At 43.5% G+C, this 14,539-nt stretch overlaps 1 protein-coding gene across 1 annotated transcript in view; it reads left to right on the top strand.

Annotated features, from left to right (window-relative positions):
• CPD (carboxypeptidase D) overlaps nucleotides 1-14,539 on the top strand; it is a 70,141-nt gene that overhangs the window by 40,286 nt on the left and 15,316 nt on the right. The window contains exons 7-14 of the mRNA XM_069089153.1: nucleotides 1,724-2,063; nucleotides 5,607-5,716; nucleotides 6,081-6,183; nucleotides 6,645-6,787; nucleotides 7,904-8,073; nucleotides 10,609-10,929; nucleotides 12,128-12,323; nucleotides 13,586-13,721. Of these exons, the coding sequence (XP_068945254.1) occupies nucleotides 1,724-2,063; nucleotides 5,607-5,716; nucleotides 6,081-6,183; nucleotides 6,645-6,787; nucleotides 7,904-8,073; nucleotides 10,609-10,929; nucleotides 12,128-12,323; nucleotides 13,586-13,721 (1,519 nt within the window). The remainder of the gene's footprint in view (nucleotides 1-1,723; nucleotides 2,064-5,606; nucleotides 5,717-6,080; nucleotides 6,184-6,644; nucleotides 6,788-7,903; nucleotides 8,074-10,608; nucleotides 10,930-12,127; nucleotides 12,324-13,585; nucleotides 13,722-14,539) is intronic.

The following is a 14,539-nucleotide window of genomic DNA, read 5'->3' as shown; positions in this document are numbered from 1 at the left end:
AGAGAGAGAGAGTGTGTGTGTGTGTGTGTGTGTGTGTGTGTGTGTGTGTGTGTGTTCCATCTGACTAATGGCTAAATCATTGCCTCCAAATGGTCTTAGGATGTGTTTCTCCCAAAGACTTCTGAGCCTGCTCAACTTTCCTGTCCTCCCTCCCCCCCATACACACACACACACACACACACACACACACACACACATACACACATACATACATACATGCATACACACATATGTTAACATCTATTTTTCCCCTTTCACTTTACCTGTGGCTGTTACAGTTCCAGTGTTGCAGTTACTGTGTAAATGGTTCTTCAGGTTGTGCTCCCTCCATTCTCTATGGGGTCCCAGTTTTCTCTGAAGCTGTCCCTCACTTCATTTCTCGTTGTGCATTAATATTCCATTACATGTTATTTCCATAATTGGTTCAGCCATTCTCCAATTGGCAGGTGCCTCTTTCATTTCTGCCTCTTTGCTGCCATGAAAAAGAGCCACTCTCAGTATGTTTATACACATGGGTATAAACATACCCGTTTCCATCTCTTTGGGGGGCGGGCCAAGTCTAACTGGAGTTCATGCCAGACTGTCTTCAAGTGTGTAGGTTGAGAACAGTTTGTCCCAAATGGTCATCAGAATGATGAGATGTTATCTTCAGTCATTGATTGTGTGGTTGTGGCAGTCTGTTGGGATTATTTGTAATTAAGCAATAGCTTATCATAACTGGATTTCTTCACTCTTTAAAGTATGTATTGTGAAGATGGAATTTTTTGATCATAGCTTTAGTGCCGGAAGGGACCTGAGGCTAGATTTGAACTGTTTTTTTTTTGCTTTCTGTCCCTTCTGCCCCACTTCTCTGAGGATAAGGGGGATTGGGAATGTGGTCAGTCTTCGTCTAATTCAGGCAATGTGCTCTTTATGTAGGTGACTGTACGCCTTGAAATCATGCTCATCAATACCCTGTTGTCAATACAGGGGCAGGGCTAGACTGAAGACATGTTCCCCAGTCTTGGAAGATTCCCTGTGGTGCTCCAGATGCCCCTGTCTGTGGATGGCAATGACCTGTGCACAGCAAAGCCTCCTCAGTGAACTCTAGAGCAGTGCAGAAGCAGTTCTTCCAGGGGTCCCCAGAAGCCCACAGTGCACGGGAGCTGGCTTCCACATCTGTGGTCCGGGATTCAGAGCCCCCTCAGCTCCTTCCCTCAGTGGCCTTAGGCCCATCCCTTTTGCACCCTCTCAGTTTCCTCATTCATAAAATTTGGGGTTTTGGCTGGATGACTTCTGAAATCCCTTTCAACTCAGAATCTTTGATCTGTGGATTCAGGAGAGATTTGGGATCGAATCATAGTCATAGACACATAGTGGCCTGATTTTGGGTTCCTCATCTCTCACACAGGGAATTTGGTAATTCTAGTATATGCCTCATAAAGTTGTGCTGAAGACCAGGTGAGCTGCTATGCATAGAAGTGCTTTTGTAATCCAGAAGACACTCAGTAAATGTCAGCTGTGAATATTACTTACTCTAGAAAAGCCAAGTGCATGACAGACACGTATTGCTTCAGTGAGTCTGAGAGTGGGTATATCTCGGACAGGGGCTGCAGATGGACGTTGTCCTGGGCCAAGAATTGAGTAGGAGGAAAGAATCAAGGGTGGTAGATGGGCAGAGAAGAATGGAGAAGGTAGTGAAGGTCTGGCTAGATCTTTGAGAAGTTAATTACATGAGGTTTAAAAAAACAGTTTTTACAAGTTTATCTCTTGTTTTTATATACATTTTACATTCTCATTTCCCTTCCCTTGCCCTCACCCAAGAGCCATCTCTTACAACAGAGCAAGCCCTGTGTGTTTCAACTCAGCCATGAGCTGCAGTCCCAGCCAGTCCCAACCCCAGCTTTGTCCCCTAGGAGACTCCACGGGTGTAGTCGGCCGAAACAACAGCAACAATTTTGATCTGAACCGGAATTTTCCCGACCAGTTCTTCCAGATCACAGACCCTGTGCAGCCTGAGACCACGGCCGTCATGAGCTGGCTCAAGACCTACCCGTTTGTGCTGTCTGCCAACCTGCATGGAGGTGCGCAGTGGGCGGGGAAGGGGCGTGATGCTGGGAAGGCTGCCCTGGGCTTCTGCTCTGCCTCCTCTCCGGCGGGGACTTTCACTTTTTTCTTTTTCTCAAATCTAGAGTATCCAGATATTGCTGCTGTGGTTGTGGCAGCGGTAGAGATTTGCTCGTAACCCTCTTGTCCTCCAGACCTTTTACTGCTTAGTCCCCCACCGATCCCCTTCCACTAGGGCAGGGTCCATTTTAATCATGGCAGTGTCAACGTCAGCATATCCCTTCCTTGAGTTCTTGCCTTTGTCACTTAATGCCTGTTACCTTGGGCAAGTCACTTTCTGGACGTTTCTAGAACTGGGGTCCTGTGATTTCCTCACAGCTGTCCTCTTTAAGTCTAAGCTTATTCTTTAAGTTCAGCTTATTACTAAGCAGCAGGAATATGTATGCATAGATTTTTATATACACACACATATAATAGTATTATTAGGCAACATGATTATACGTGTTGTTATATTATTAAGCAGCATTATTCAGCTTAATCAGAATTATTATTAGCATTATATATGTGAATATTATTAAATCATAGTATTATACTAATATGTATTATAATTAGTATTGGTTTTCTATTACTAAGCAGTATTCTTCAGCTTACTGCTAACAGTAGTATTAGTGTGCATGCTATATTTTATATATATCTTATTAAGCAGTGTTGTGTATCATTAGTCCTGTTAGATTGTCATTAAGTGGCATTCTGCAGCTTATTAATATTACTGCATCAGCATTACACATTAGCATGTATTATATTGTTACACAGTACTGTTAGATTAACATATGTTAGCATGGTTGTAGTATTATTAAGCAGTATTCCTTGTCTTATTAAACAGCCTTATCATTATCAGTATATTCATATTACATATTAGTGTGTGTTATTAAGCAGTATTATTATAGTAGTATATTATTTGTATTATTGAGTAGCATGTTTACTTATTTAGTAAGCTTGTTACCAAGTAGTAGCATTACTAATAGTTATGTGTATTTTAAAATTATTGAGTGATATTATATTAGTACATATTATTACATTAAGTAGCATTCTTCGTTTTATTGAGTGGCATCATCATATCAGTGTATTTCATATAGTATTCGTACTATTGTTATTATTACCATTAGTTCTCAACTTTTACCAGGTAATGTTCCTAAAAAATGATGCAATAGTTAAAAATGTGAATGTTGATAATGGGAAATAAGGATAGGTCCTCGTGACTACCAAAAGCTATAATCTTTCACTAGAGAGCCCTGAAAATATACTTTCCTACATACAATTCTTTATAACAAAACCTTAATTCTGCTCATGCACACTTTTCCTAGCACAGTAACCATGAAGTAACCCATAAAATACAGTACACAAAATAAAATTGGTAACATTCAAAACATTTTTTCTCTAGTAATTCCCTAGAATTCGGTGTGACCTTTTGTGCTAACATCTCCATGGGAAAGAGAAAAACCAACATTGATTTGAGACAATATTCACTTCTCATAACACGTGAAATCTGCAGCGCCCTAAATACTTTCCTCCTCTTTGTGGATATAATCAATCACTGATCTGGTAACAAACGTGCTGCTGAGAGCAGCTGCAGACATTCTCACATGAAGTTTTATCTAATACCTTTATTTTTTCACTAAGCTACACTTTGTACTCTTGGGCTTAGAGCCCAGAGGATTTGTACTGAACTTCGGGGGCATAATTGTCACACAAAACTTGAGTTTTTAAGGCAAACAATGAAAATATTCAGTGAATGCACAAGGAGCTCTATACAGTGGTAGGGTGAGCAAGGCCAGCGAAGGACCTCATCAGATACTATACCAGCCTCTCCACAAACTGGCCTATGGCATTTCTCTTTTTTTTTTCTACTGTGCATAGTGATGAATGAAAGTGAAAATGACTACTAATAAAATCACACAAATGCTTGAAGTTGTGAAAGTTAAAGGTGTGAATGTTGAAGATTGATTATATGTTGTTATTATTAAGCAGTATTATCATTATCATCATATTAGTACATACTATATTATTGAGCAGGATTATTATATGTAATATTATTAAGCAGTATTCTTAAGCTTATTAAACAGTATTTATCATTATATTAATATATTAAATAGTATTATATTGGTATACATTATTAGTATCATTATATTATTAAGCAGTATTCTTACCTTTTATAGCAATATTATGATTATTATTACCATGTTAGTATATATTACATTAGAAGCAGTGCTATTATATTATGTTATGTTATTATTGAACAGTATTCTTAAGCAGTATTATCATTATATTAGTATGTATTATGTTGTCAAGCAATATTATAATACTAGTATATATTATATAATTGTTATTAAGCAATATTTTTAGCTTATTAAGCAGTATCATTATCATATTCGTAAATATTAGTATGTGTTATATATTCTCCTAAGCTTATTCTTAAATCTAAGTAGTCTTTCCGGGCCCCCCAGCTAGGACATAGTGTGATGGGAAGAAGTGGAAGAGGAAGCATTCCAAATAAGTTGGTCAGGAGAAGGCAGGACATAAGCTATGGAGAGGAGAGAAGACTTTGGTTAGGCAAGATCCAACCTGTTAGGCCCAGGAGACTTTGTTGTGTCCCTCAGGGAGAGTCAGAATGTTGACATGAGCACCTCTTCTGTAGCTGAACTTGCCTAAGGCCTGAGAATTGCTGCAAGTCATGAAAATCTTGGGCAGCCAGTTAGGGAGAAATCCCCAAGCTCCTGCCATGGAGATGCTATTTATAGGGTGACTTTTAGGAGACCCTCCATGTACAAGTGAATGAATGGAAAAGTTATCTGTTGAACATTTCCTGGGTGCTAGGCATTGTGCTGCGGACCCTAATGTTTTCAGAGAGAGACAGTCCCTGCCCTGAGCTTGGATTCTAGGGGGGAAGGCCCCACATTGAGGGGAGAGCTGCCCATGAAAGGCAGTTGTGACCTGCAGAGAGAGTGAGCTGGGAGTGGGGACATGAGGGGTGACAGGCAAGGTCCTTTCAGGAGGCGTGGAGGGAGTGTGCCTTCCTAACCAAGGCCCTGTATTCAGGGGTCCATGGACTTCTCCTAGGCCGTGAGGACAGCACCACCCTCTTCCCAATAGGGATTGGTGATCCCTTCCAGCTGACTTTTTGTTGTTGTATGTGCACATCTCACACCCTGATCCTTTTGCTGATGCCTTCCAGCATTTATTAAATGCCTCTTCCTGTGTGCCAGGCTCTGTGATAACCCTGGCTAATGCTTCACTCCAGTCTTTACTGTATGATCTGGGTCATCGCATGTGTTCATTACTTTAACTGCACCAGGCCCAGTAAATCTGGAAGTGTGGCTGAGGGGCATCCCACTCCTCTGGCTTCCTGGGATGATCTGCCTGGAGAAGGGCCATGCATGGCCTTGGCGGAATCTCCACAGTGGATGTTCAGTGACCTCGAACAGGAGGGGACTCTTGTACACCATTGGAGGGGTCAGCCACGTATCAGATCAGGTCCATTCACTTTCTGGTGTTCCCTGTAGGTTCTTTGGTCGTGAACTACCCATACGATGATGACGAGCAGGGAGTGAATGCCTACAGCAAGTGTCCGGATGACGCTGTGTTCCAGCACCTGGCCCTTTCTTATTCCAAGGTAGGCTTCCATTGAAAGGCCAGAGCTGCTGTAGAATTTAATTCCCAAATTTTAAAAATTGTATCCTTTGTTTGGAAAAAAAGAATCAGACCATAATATAGAGAGGGAAGAAATCTCAGAGGCCATCTGGACCAACACCTTCATTTTACATGTGAGGAAACTGAGTATCAGAGAGAGGAGGTCACGCGCTGAATAAGGGGCAGCACCAAAATCTAAGCCCATGAAATCTGACCCGAATTCAGTGCTTTCCCCCTGCCCCCTACTGTACTCTTCTGCCATGGATAAATTAGAAAGAATGCCAAGCCAGAAGTCCTTTTCTGCAGATCACAAGATGTGTTAATCAAATGGTTTTTGTTTCTTCCAGGAAAATTCTGAGATGTATCAGGGCAGCTCCTGCAAGGACATGTATCCTGATGAGCATTTTTCCCACGGAATAACCAATGGAGCCAACTGGTACAGTGTCCCAGGTATAGCCTTCTCTAATAATCATCATAATTAGTGATATATATTTTTGCCTTTTGGAGGGCAATTGGGGTTAAGTAACTTGCCCAAGGTTATACGGCTAGTTTTTTTTTGTGTGGGTGTTAAGTGTCTGAGGCCAGAACCGAACTCGGGTCCTCCTGACTCCAGGGCCGGCACTTTACTCACTGTGCCACCTAGCCGCCCCCACATAATTGGTAATTATTAACAATAGCTAGCACACAGAGCTTTTTATAGTTTGCAAAACACTTTAAATATATCATCTTGCTTGACCCTCTCAACAACCCTATGTAGTAGGTGCTGTTCTCATCCCCATTTTATGGAATTGGATTCATAATGAGAATTGACAATGAAGTTTTGTGTCCCTGGAACTCCTGGGATGGAGGGTCCATCAGGTCCCTTCTTCAGGGTGGAGGGTTCTAATGGTTCTGACTCTTCTCTTCCCTAGGCGGGATGCAAGACTGGAACTATCTCAACACAAATTGCTTTGAAGTGACTATTGAATTAAGCTGTATAAAATACCCTTACGAGAAGGATTTGCCCAGGTACTGGGAGCAGAATCGCAGGTCTCTGATCCAGTTCATGAAGCAGGTATATATTTTAAGAGTCGGAAGGCTGATGTTTCACCTTCGAGTGTGATGTTTGGGTGTTTTATGGAGGATTTTTTTTTAACAGTGTTCTTTCCTTATTATGGAAATAAGCCTAACTTTTAACTTACTCTTTCATTGACCAAAAGTTTTCTTTCAACTTCAGTTTAATACAGTACCTACTTATTAAACTCCTTCTATATTCAAGGCACTATGCCAGGCTCTGGGAGTACAAAGACAGAAACAAAAGGAAAATATTCTCTGCCCTCAGGGAGCTTACATTCAACTTGCATTCTGACATTTGACCATCTGATGGTAGGAACTGTTGTAAAAATTCAAAATGATGATGATGAGAATGATTAAAATAAAGCTGGCATTTGCAATAACCATTATGAACAAATACGTTCTACCCCCAATAGCTGACCAAATATGTAAAAACATTTCAGGGGCTGCAGACAATAGGATATGCAGTTGTCATTGCCCTGGTGAGAACCATTGGAGGAAAGATAGAGTTACCATGGGACACCTGTAGTGACCAGTCGGGCACCACCCAGGCAGAATGAACTAGAGAGGGTCTGGGGAAAGGCCGGGGGAGAATAGCAACGTCCGGCTGGTGGGTGTGCTCCTTGGTAGAAAGCTGAAATAGCCTGTTGTCCATTTAAAGGCAGCAACCACAAAAAAGAATGCATGGAAGTGACTCTAGAAAAGGAAAAGCCTATCTAATTCCAGATTCCTTGAAACTTCACATTGAAGACAGAAGCAGTCAGAGCAGCACCAAAAACAAATAATTCAGCCTCGGTCAAAAACTTTACTTGAGAGGCTTGAGAAACCCCCACTCCTCCCCCAAAAAAAGCAGATGAGAGAAAGACTTGGGAGGAAAAGGATGCGGAAGGTTTCTTAATGGATGTAGAAAGTACAACACGATGAAAATCCATATGGGATCAGATGAGGGCAGAAAGCTTGCCTGTTGTAAGTGTGTGAATGACTGATCAAAGGCGACTAGACTCGGCCCCTCAGAATCCTGGCGAGCACGAAGCTCCATCATCATCAGGGCCCATGCTCTCTCAAGACTGACCATTGTACAAAGTCCTGCTGATTGTGATTGGTATGCTTTGTCCAGGTCCATCGGGGCGTCAGAGGATTTGTGCTGGATGCCACAGATGGCCGAGGCATCTTAAACGCAACCATCAGTGTGGCTGACATCAACCATCCTGTCACCTCTTACAAGAGTGGGGATTACTGGCGCCTCTTGGTTCCTGGAACTTACAAAATCACTGCTTCAGCCCGAGGGTGAGTGAGGGTGGAGGTGGGAAAATGGCCTTCGGGGGTGGGGGGTGGGGTCAGCTGATTGACAAGAATTTATAAAGTGCCTGCTGTGTGCCAGGAACTGTGTTGGGCTCTGGGAATACAAAGAAGTCCCTGCCCTCAAGGTGCTTACCTTCTGTGGGGCAGATAGCACATGTGTATGTGTGTATCTGTGTTTGTATATGTATATATGGGTGAGTGGGTATATGTGCATATGTGTGTATATGGGTGAGTGTGTGTATATGCATATGTGTGTATATGGGTGAGTGTGTGTATGTGCATGTGTATGTGTATGTCCGTAATGCAGTGGCTAAGTTTTGGGGGATGCCCTATATGAATACGTGTGTATGGACAAATGTCCATATATGTGTGTATATGTAGTTACCCTGTATGAATGTGCATTTATACATAAGTGTATGGGTGTGTGTGGCCCGTGCCTGCGCCCCCTCTCCATCGCATTAGGTAATCCCCTTGAGGGCAGGGGCTGTATCAGTTTCACCTTTGTACTCCCAGCTGTAGTAAGCTTTAATAGCTTAAAACTACCCTAAGACTTGGGGGAGGACATCCTGTGTATGCAAAATATGTGCCCAGTAAATCAATGGAAGGTGATGGGGAGAGGAGGGTGTTATGGGAATGGGAATTTGAAGATTTTCCCTGCCCCTTAATAGACCTAGGGGGGAGTTTGAAGACCTCCCCTGCTTTGAAAGTAAATTCTGCCCCCCTAATAGGCTGAATGTAATTACATGGAGCCTGTGATGGAAGGAATTTGCTCAAGGGTGCAGCAGAGCCCAGAGGAAGCTTCCCTGCTGTAAAGATAAACTCTGTCCCCTAATAGGCTAAGTATAGTCACATAGAGTCTGTGGTGGGAGGAGTTTGCTGAAGGGAAGCAGAGCTTATAGGAAGCTAGTAGTCAGAGCCAGTGAGAGGGTGGGGGAGAGAGGACGCTCAGGTATGGAGTCAGATAGGCTCATAAGTAGATATTGATCTTGTACTGGTTTGTGGGAAGGCTGAAAGATGCAGTGGCTCCCAGTGTTATGAAGATCTTCGGTACTATGATGGAATCAGCTTACTGGTTTTGGGATTCAGTTTTCTGGTGTCCAAATAAGTGCTTCAATTCTGCCCTCTACCTGGAGAATCTAGTATATTTTGTGATTGAATGTCATACTATATTTATAGTCACGGTCTTTATCGTGATCGTGGGCGCTGTAAATATTGCATTGGTGCTGCAGAGGACCTCAGTAGGTGATGGGGCAAAGGTATCAGGGAAGGACCTCATCTTGAAGGGAGCATTTGAACTGAGCTTTGAAGGAATTTAGGGACTTGTAGGAGGCAGGAAATGAGGAGGGAGTGCATTCCAGGCATGAGGCACAGCCCAGGCAAAGGCACAGAGGTGGGTCAGGATTATTAGCCTTCTTAACCGAGTACACCAGGCCCTCCCAGGGATGCTGCAGAGAGTCTTCTGCTGGATTCCTAGGAAAGAAGCAACCACACTGTGGACTTGACTCCCCTCTAGTGGCAAAGGGAGTATAATACCTTTATTGGTTTTTTTTATTTAAAAGATATTTTTATTTTTTAATGCATTGTTCACTTATTTATTTTTAGCATTCATTTTTTTTAATTTTGTACAGTAACTTTAATAAGTTCTGGAAGAATGCTCCCAGCTGACTATTTTCACTGTGGCTGCTACCCTTTTTATGATCAAACCTTACCCTTGGTGGGTTTTTTTTTTTTATTTTAATGTCCATTGATACCTTTTGTTTTAATATTATCTCAATTTCTGGCTTCTCCCCTCCCTAGCCAGTACTTGTCACAAAGCATTAAAAAGAGAGCGTTCATAAAATATGTCAGCACATCAACCAAGACTCCCAGAATATGGGATATTGCACACCCATAAGGCCTCACCTCTGCAAGGAAGGGAGGAAGATGCATTTTCTCTGCTTTGTGACTCAGTAGAGCTTATAGTTATATTAGAATCAAACCGTACGCGGTTTCCTTTTCTTTTCTTCCTTCAGTCTTACCCTCTCCCTTAGATGTGGAAGCCTCTTGACCATCTTATGGTTTTCTTTGCTAATCTTTACTATGTATGGGTGAAGAACCCAGATGAGGTAGGGAAAAGGGAGGCATTGAGAGATGGCCTGAGAGGTGTGTTATTGAAAGGAATCAACATTCAATGTAACATTACTAAAGAAAGTTCAGTTATTAGGATTAGTGTTTAATGTTGTGTTCAGTAAGATAATGTAGTGATAGAGAGCTGGCCTCAAAACAGGAAGGCCTGGGTTCAAGTGTCACCTCTGATGCCTCCTGTCCGTGTGATGCCATCCCTTCTCATTGCTCTCTGTAAGTCCATTGAGAAGGTGCTGACCTGCATTGGTAGAGGGAATTTCCTCTCCTGAGAGTTCTCTTTGACCCAGTCTCATCTCTTATAATATTCCTTCTAGTTGGAGTGGAGGTGGGGCTGCCATTTTATTTCACTTCCCCTTTTAAAAAATAAAAAATCTTCCTCTCTGTTGGTGGTGATAGATACAATCCCGTCACAAAGAACGTGACCGTGAAGGATGAAGGGGCGGTCCAGGTCAACTTCACACTCGCGCGATCCTCCTCAGATTCCAGGAATAAGTCCAACAAAATGAAGGAGATGGTGGCGGACAGCGGCTCGAGCGACCCGACGACCAAGGAGTTTGAGACCTTAATCAAAGACCTGTCGGCCGAGAACGGCCTGCAGCATCTCATGCTCAGCTCGTCGCCCAATCTGGCCCTGTATCGCTATCACTCCTACAAGGACCTGTCCGAGTTCCTGCGAGGACTCGTCATGAACTACCCCCGCATCACCAACCTCACCAAGTGAGGGCCTCTTTGCACTTGGCTTTTCAGTCCCCTGGAATGCCCTCCTCCACCTGAGGAGAATGGTGCTTGGTGGTGTTTTCAGTGACACTGTCCAAACACCTATTAAGTACCTGCTGTGTGCCTGGGGCCGGGGGTGGGGGTGGGGGGGCAGACGGATTCAGAAAGACCTGGATTCTCAATAAGACTGGGCAGCTCTTGTTCCCCGCTTTGAGCCTCAGTTTCCTCATCTGTAAGATGGGGACAACAATGCCTATAGTGAAAGAGAGCATGGTGTAGCCCAGTGGTACTTAAAATATGGTCCAGGGACCCTGGGAAGTCCCCAGAAGCCTTTTGAGAGCCCATGAGCTCACAACTAATAATAACATTAAGATGTCTTAATTTCTTTTTTTTTTTTTTTGAGGGGGGAAGGCAGGGCAGTTGGGTTAAGTGACTTGCTCAAGGTCACATGGCTAGTAAGTGTTAAGTATCTGAGGCCAGATTTGAGCTCAGGTTCTCCTGACTCCAGGGCCAGTGCTCTATTCACTGTGCCACCTAGCTGCCCAAAATGTTTTAATTTCTAATGTGATAAGTATCAATAGATATAATCCTCAGTAATTTTTAAGAATGTAAAGAGGCATTACCCTCATCTTCTCAGTGGATGAAAGGAGAAAGGAAGAAGGAGAAACTGGAGGGAGGGAGAGAATTAGAAACTCAAATTTAAAAAAAAATGCTTTAAAACATAATAAATTTATTGAAGGGAGGCTGGCTGAGGAGAATATAATGAGTTCCTGAGACCAATATGTTGAAGAACTCCTGGTGTAGCAGATAGCAGCCTGACTTTAGAGCTGGGAAATCTTGGCTGATGTAATCTGGACAGGTTGCCATATCTCGATGTCCTGGTAGATGGGCAGATAGTCTGCACTTTCCTGGTGGGAAGCTCCCCACACCAGCGAGCCTGGGCACCCTCGATTGCATCAGGGAGAACAAGCCAAGAACCAAACAGTTTGTTTATGACAGCTCATTTGTGTGCTATCAAACAGCCTCTTCCTGGGGTGGTGGAGGTGGTGGGGGTTACCTTTGTTTTTGGCATCTGATCATGGAATATCACGATCCTGAGTCAATTTTGGAGGGCTTTCCCTTGTGGGTTTTTTTGGAAGCAAATCAGTCAAAGTGATGTGCAATGATTGACTTTTTTTTTTTTCCTTACTTTTGAAAGTTTGGGTCAGAGTGCTGAATTCCGACAGATCTGGTCCCTTGAAATCTCCAATAAGCCTAACATGTCTGAGCCCGAAGAGCCCAAGATTCGATTTGTGGCCGGAATCCATGGGAATGCCCCCGTCGGAACGGAGCTGCTTCTGGCCCTGGCTGAATTCCTTTGCCTGAACTACAAGAGGAACCCGGCTGTTACCAAAGTAAGAAGAAGGCTTTTTTCAATTTCCCTGCCCTTCTCTGGGCCTCAGTTTCTTCATCTGTAAAAAGGAAGGGTCTGTGAGTTTCCTTCTAGTTCTAGAACTAGAATCCTAAGTCACTGAACTGCTCTGGCCCTCATTTTACCCATCTGTAAAATGAAGCATTGGACTGGATGTCTTCTAAGGTCTAAGTCAGTGACCCCAGTGATCAATAGATGTCAAGACGCCTGTTTTCATGTCATGTAAACGTTATCCTTTGAACATATGATAGTTTTAGTCTTTGAAAATAGGCCGCCCAGGGGCGGCCAGGCAGCACAGTGAGTAAGAGCGCCGGCCCCAGTGTCGGGATGACCTGGGGATCGAATCCCGGGCTCAGACACTTAGCGCCCACCCAGAAACACCTGGCCATTTAACCTTGAGCAAGTTACTTAACCCCAATTGCTTAGGGGAGGCCAGGCAGCACAGTGAGTAAGAGCACCGGCTCCAGTATCAGGATGACCTGGATCAAACCTGGGCTCAGATACTCAGCACCACACCCAGAAATAAGTGGCTGTGTAACCTTGAGCAAGTTACTTAACCCCGATTGCTTAAAAAAAAAAAATAGGCTACCCAGTATTTTAAATATATTTTATAAATGTGATGTTACCAATTTATAGAAAAATTTATAAATCTGTCTGTTTTATAAATTTGATATGTACAAATTATAATATTTAATAAACTTAAAATACTTTTAGTCTTAGTGAGGTGTTAAGCTTTAGTAGCTTCAGTCACCCAAGCTTTTGATGCCTGAGAGTCTCACTAAGACTTTTGGGACACCCCATGTAGACCCTGGCTTTTGAACTCATTGTTGGTGGGTAGAGATGATGCGAGGAGTTATAGGTGGGAAGGATGCTCAGATAAATTACTCTAAGTCTGAGGCTGTGAAGCCTAAAGTAAAGAGTCCCTCCCTGCACATATGCGTATCTACAAGGTAACCACCAATCACATCCTGGGCCCCGTCTTATTGTACAGATGGGGAGAGTAAGTGACTTGTGCAAGGTCACACAGCCAGGGCCCTTCTTCCCACTTTGCCAGATTCCCTCCCGGACTCAAACAAACAAAATAGAATCACAGAAATCCTGCTTGAAACCAGAAGAAGTTGTGCGAGCTCTCTTCTGCCTGACCTGGAGCCGCCTGTTGTGTGGGAAGGAGTGGGGTAGGGAAGGCGCCTGTGTTCTGGCAAGGAGAACTAACGACTGACTCCCTGGTGTTTGTTTGTGTTTTAGTTGATTGACAGGACTAGAATTGTGATTGTGCCTTCTCTAAATCCAGATGGGCGGGAGAGAGCACAAGAGAAGGCCTGCACCTCCCCCACGGGCCGCACCAATGCACGGGGCAAGGACCTGGACACGGACTTTACAAGTGAGCCACTGATGGGACCTATGCAGCGGGGTGGGACCACACTTCCTGGGGCCCAGCCAGGCTTCTTGTCTTTTGTGAAGGCAGTTACACTGTTAAGTTAAGCGATTGAACGATAATGTCACTCATACAGCACTTTAAAGGTCATGAATACAGGTGAACATGTTGCCTCATTTTTATTCTCACTTTACAGATGGGGAAACTGAGGCTTTGAGAGGTTCCTGAGGTGTCATTTAGAGATGGGAGAGACCTTCTAGGTCGTTCTAGTCCAGCTTTCTCATTTTAACATTTGAGGAAGCTAAAACCCAGAGAGGTGGAGTGTATTGCTTGAGAACACAAAGACAGAGTCAGGATTTGAACCCAGATCTTCTGATACTACTTTTTAAATATTTTTTTTTCTAATGACCTACTTTCTCTCCCTCCTATGTCCCCTCATCTTCCATTGAGAAAGCAAGAAAACCAAAGTCTTCCATGTGTGATCAAGCAAATCCAATGCCCACTTTGGCCATGTCCAAAAAAATGTCTCACTCTACCTCCTTCCTTCTTACCTTTGCTCCCTCCTTCCCTTCCACCTTTTCTGTTTCCCTTCCTCTTTTCCTTCCTTCTCTCCATCCCTCCATTTCTCTCTTCTTCCCTCTCTCCATCCTTTCCTTCCTTCTTCTCCTTCTATCCTTTCCTCCCTTCTTCCTTCTTCATTCTTTTCTTCCCACTTTCCCTCCTTCCTTTCCCCCCTCCCTCCCTCCCTTCCTCCCTTCCTTCCTTCTTTCCTTCCTTCCTTCCTTCCCTCCCTTCCTCTCTCCCCCTTCTAACCTCCCTCCCCC

This window comes from Petaurus breviceps, unplaced genomic scaffold, assembly GCF_028583685.1.
Source record: "Petaurus breviceps papuanus isolate PSGF00001 unplaced genomic scaffold, PetGlider_PUasm1.0 186, whole genome shotgun sequence".
NCBI lineage: Eukaryota > Metazoa > Chordata > Mammalia > Diprotodontia > Petauridae > Petaurus > Petaurus breviceps.
This window is presented reverse-complemented; position numbering and strand designations above follow the sequence as displayed.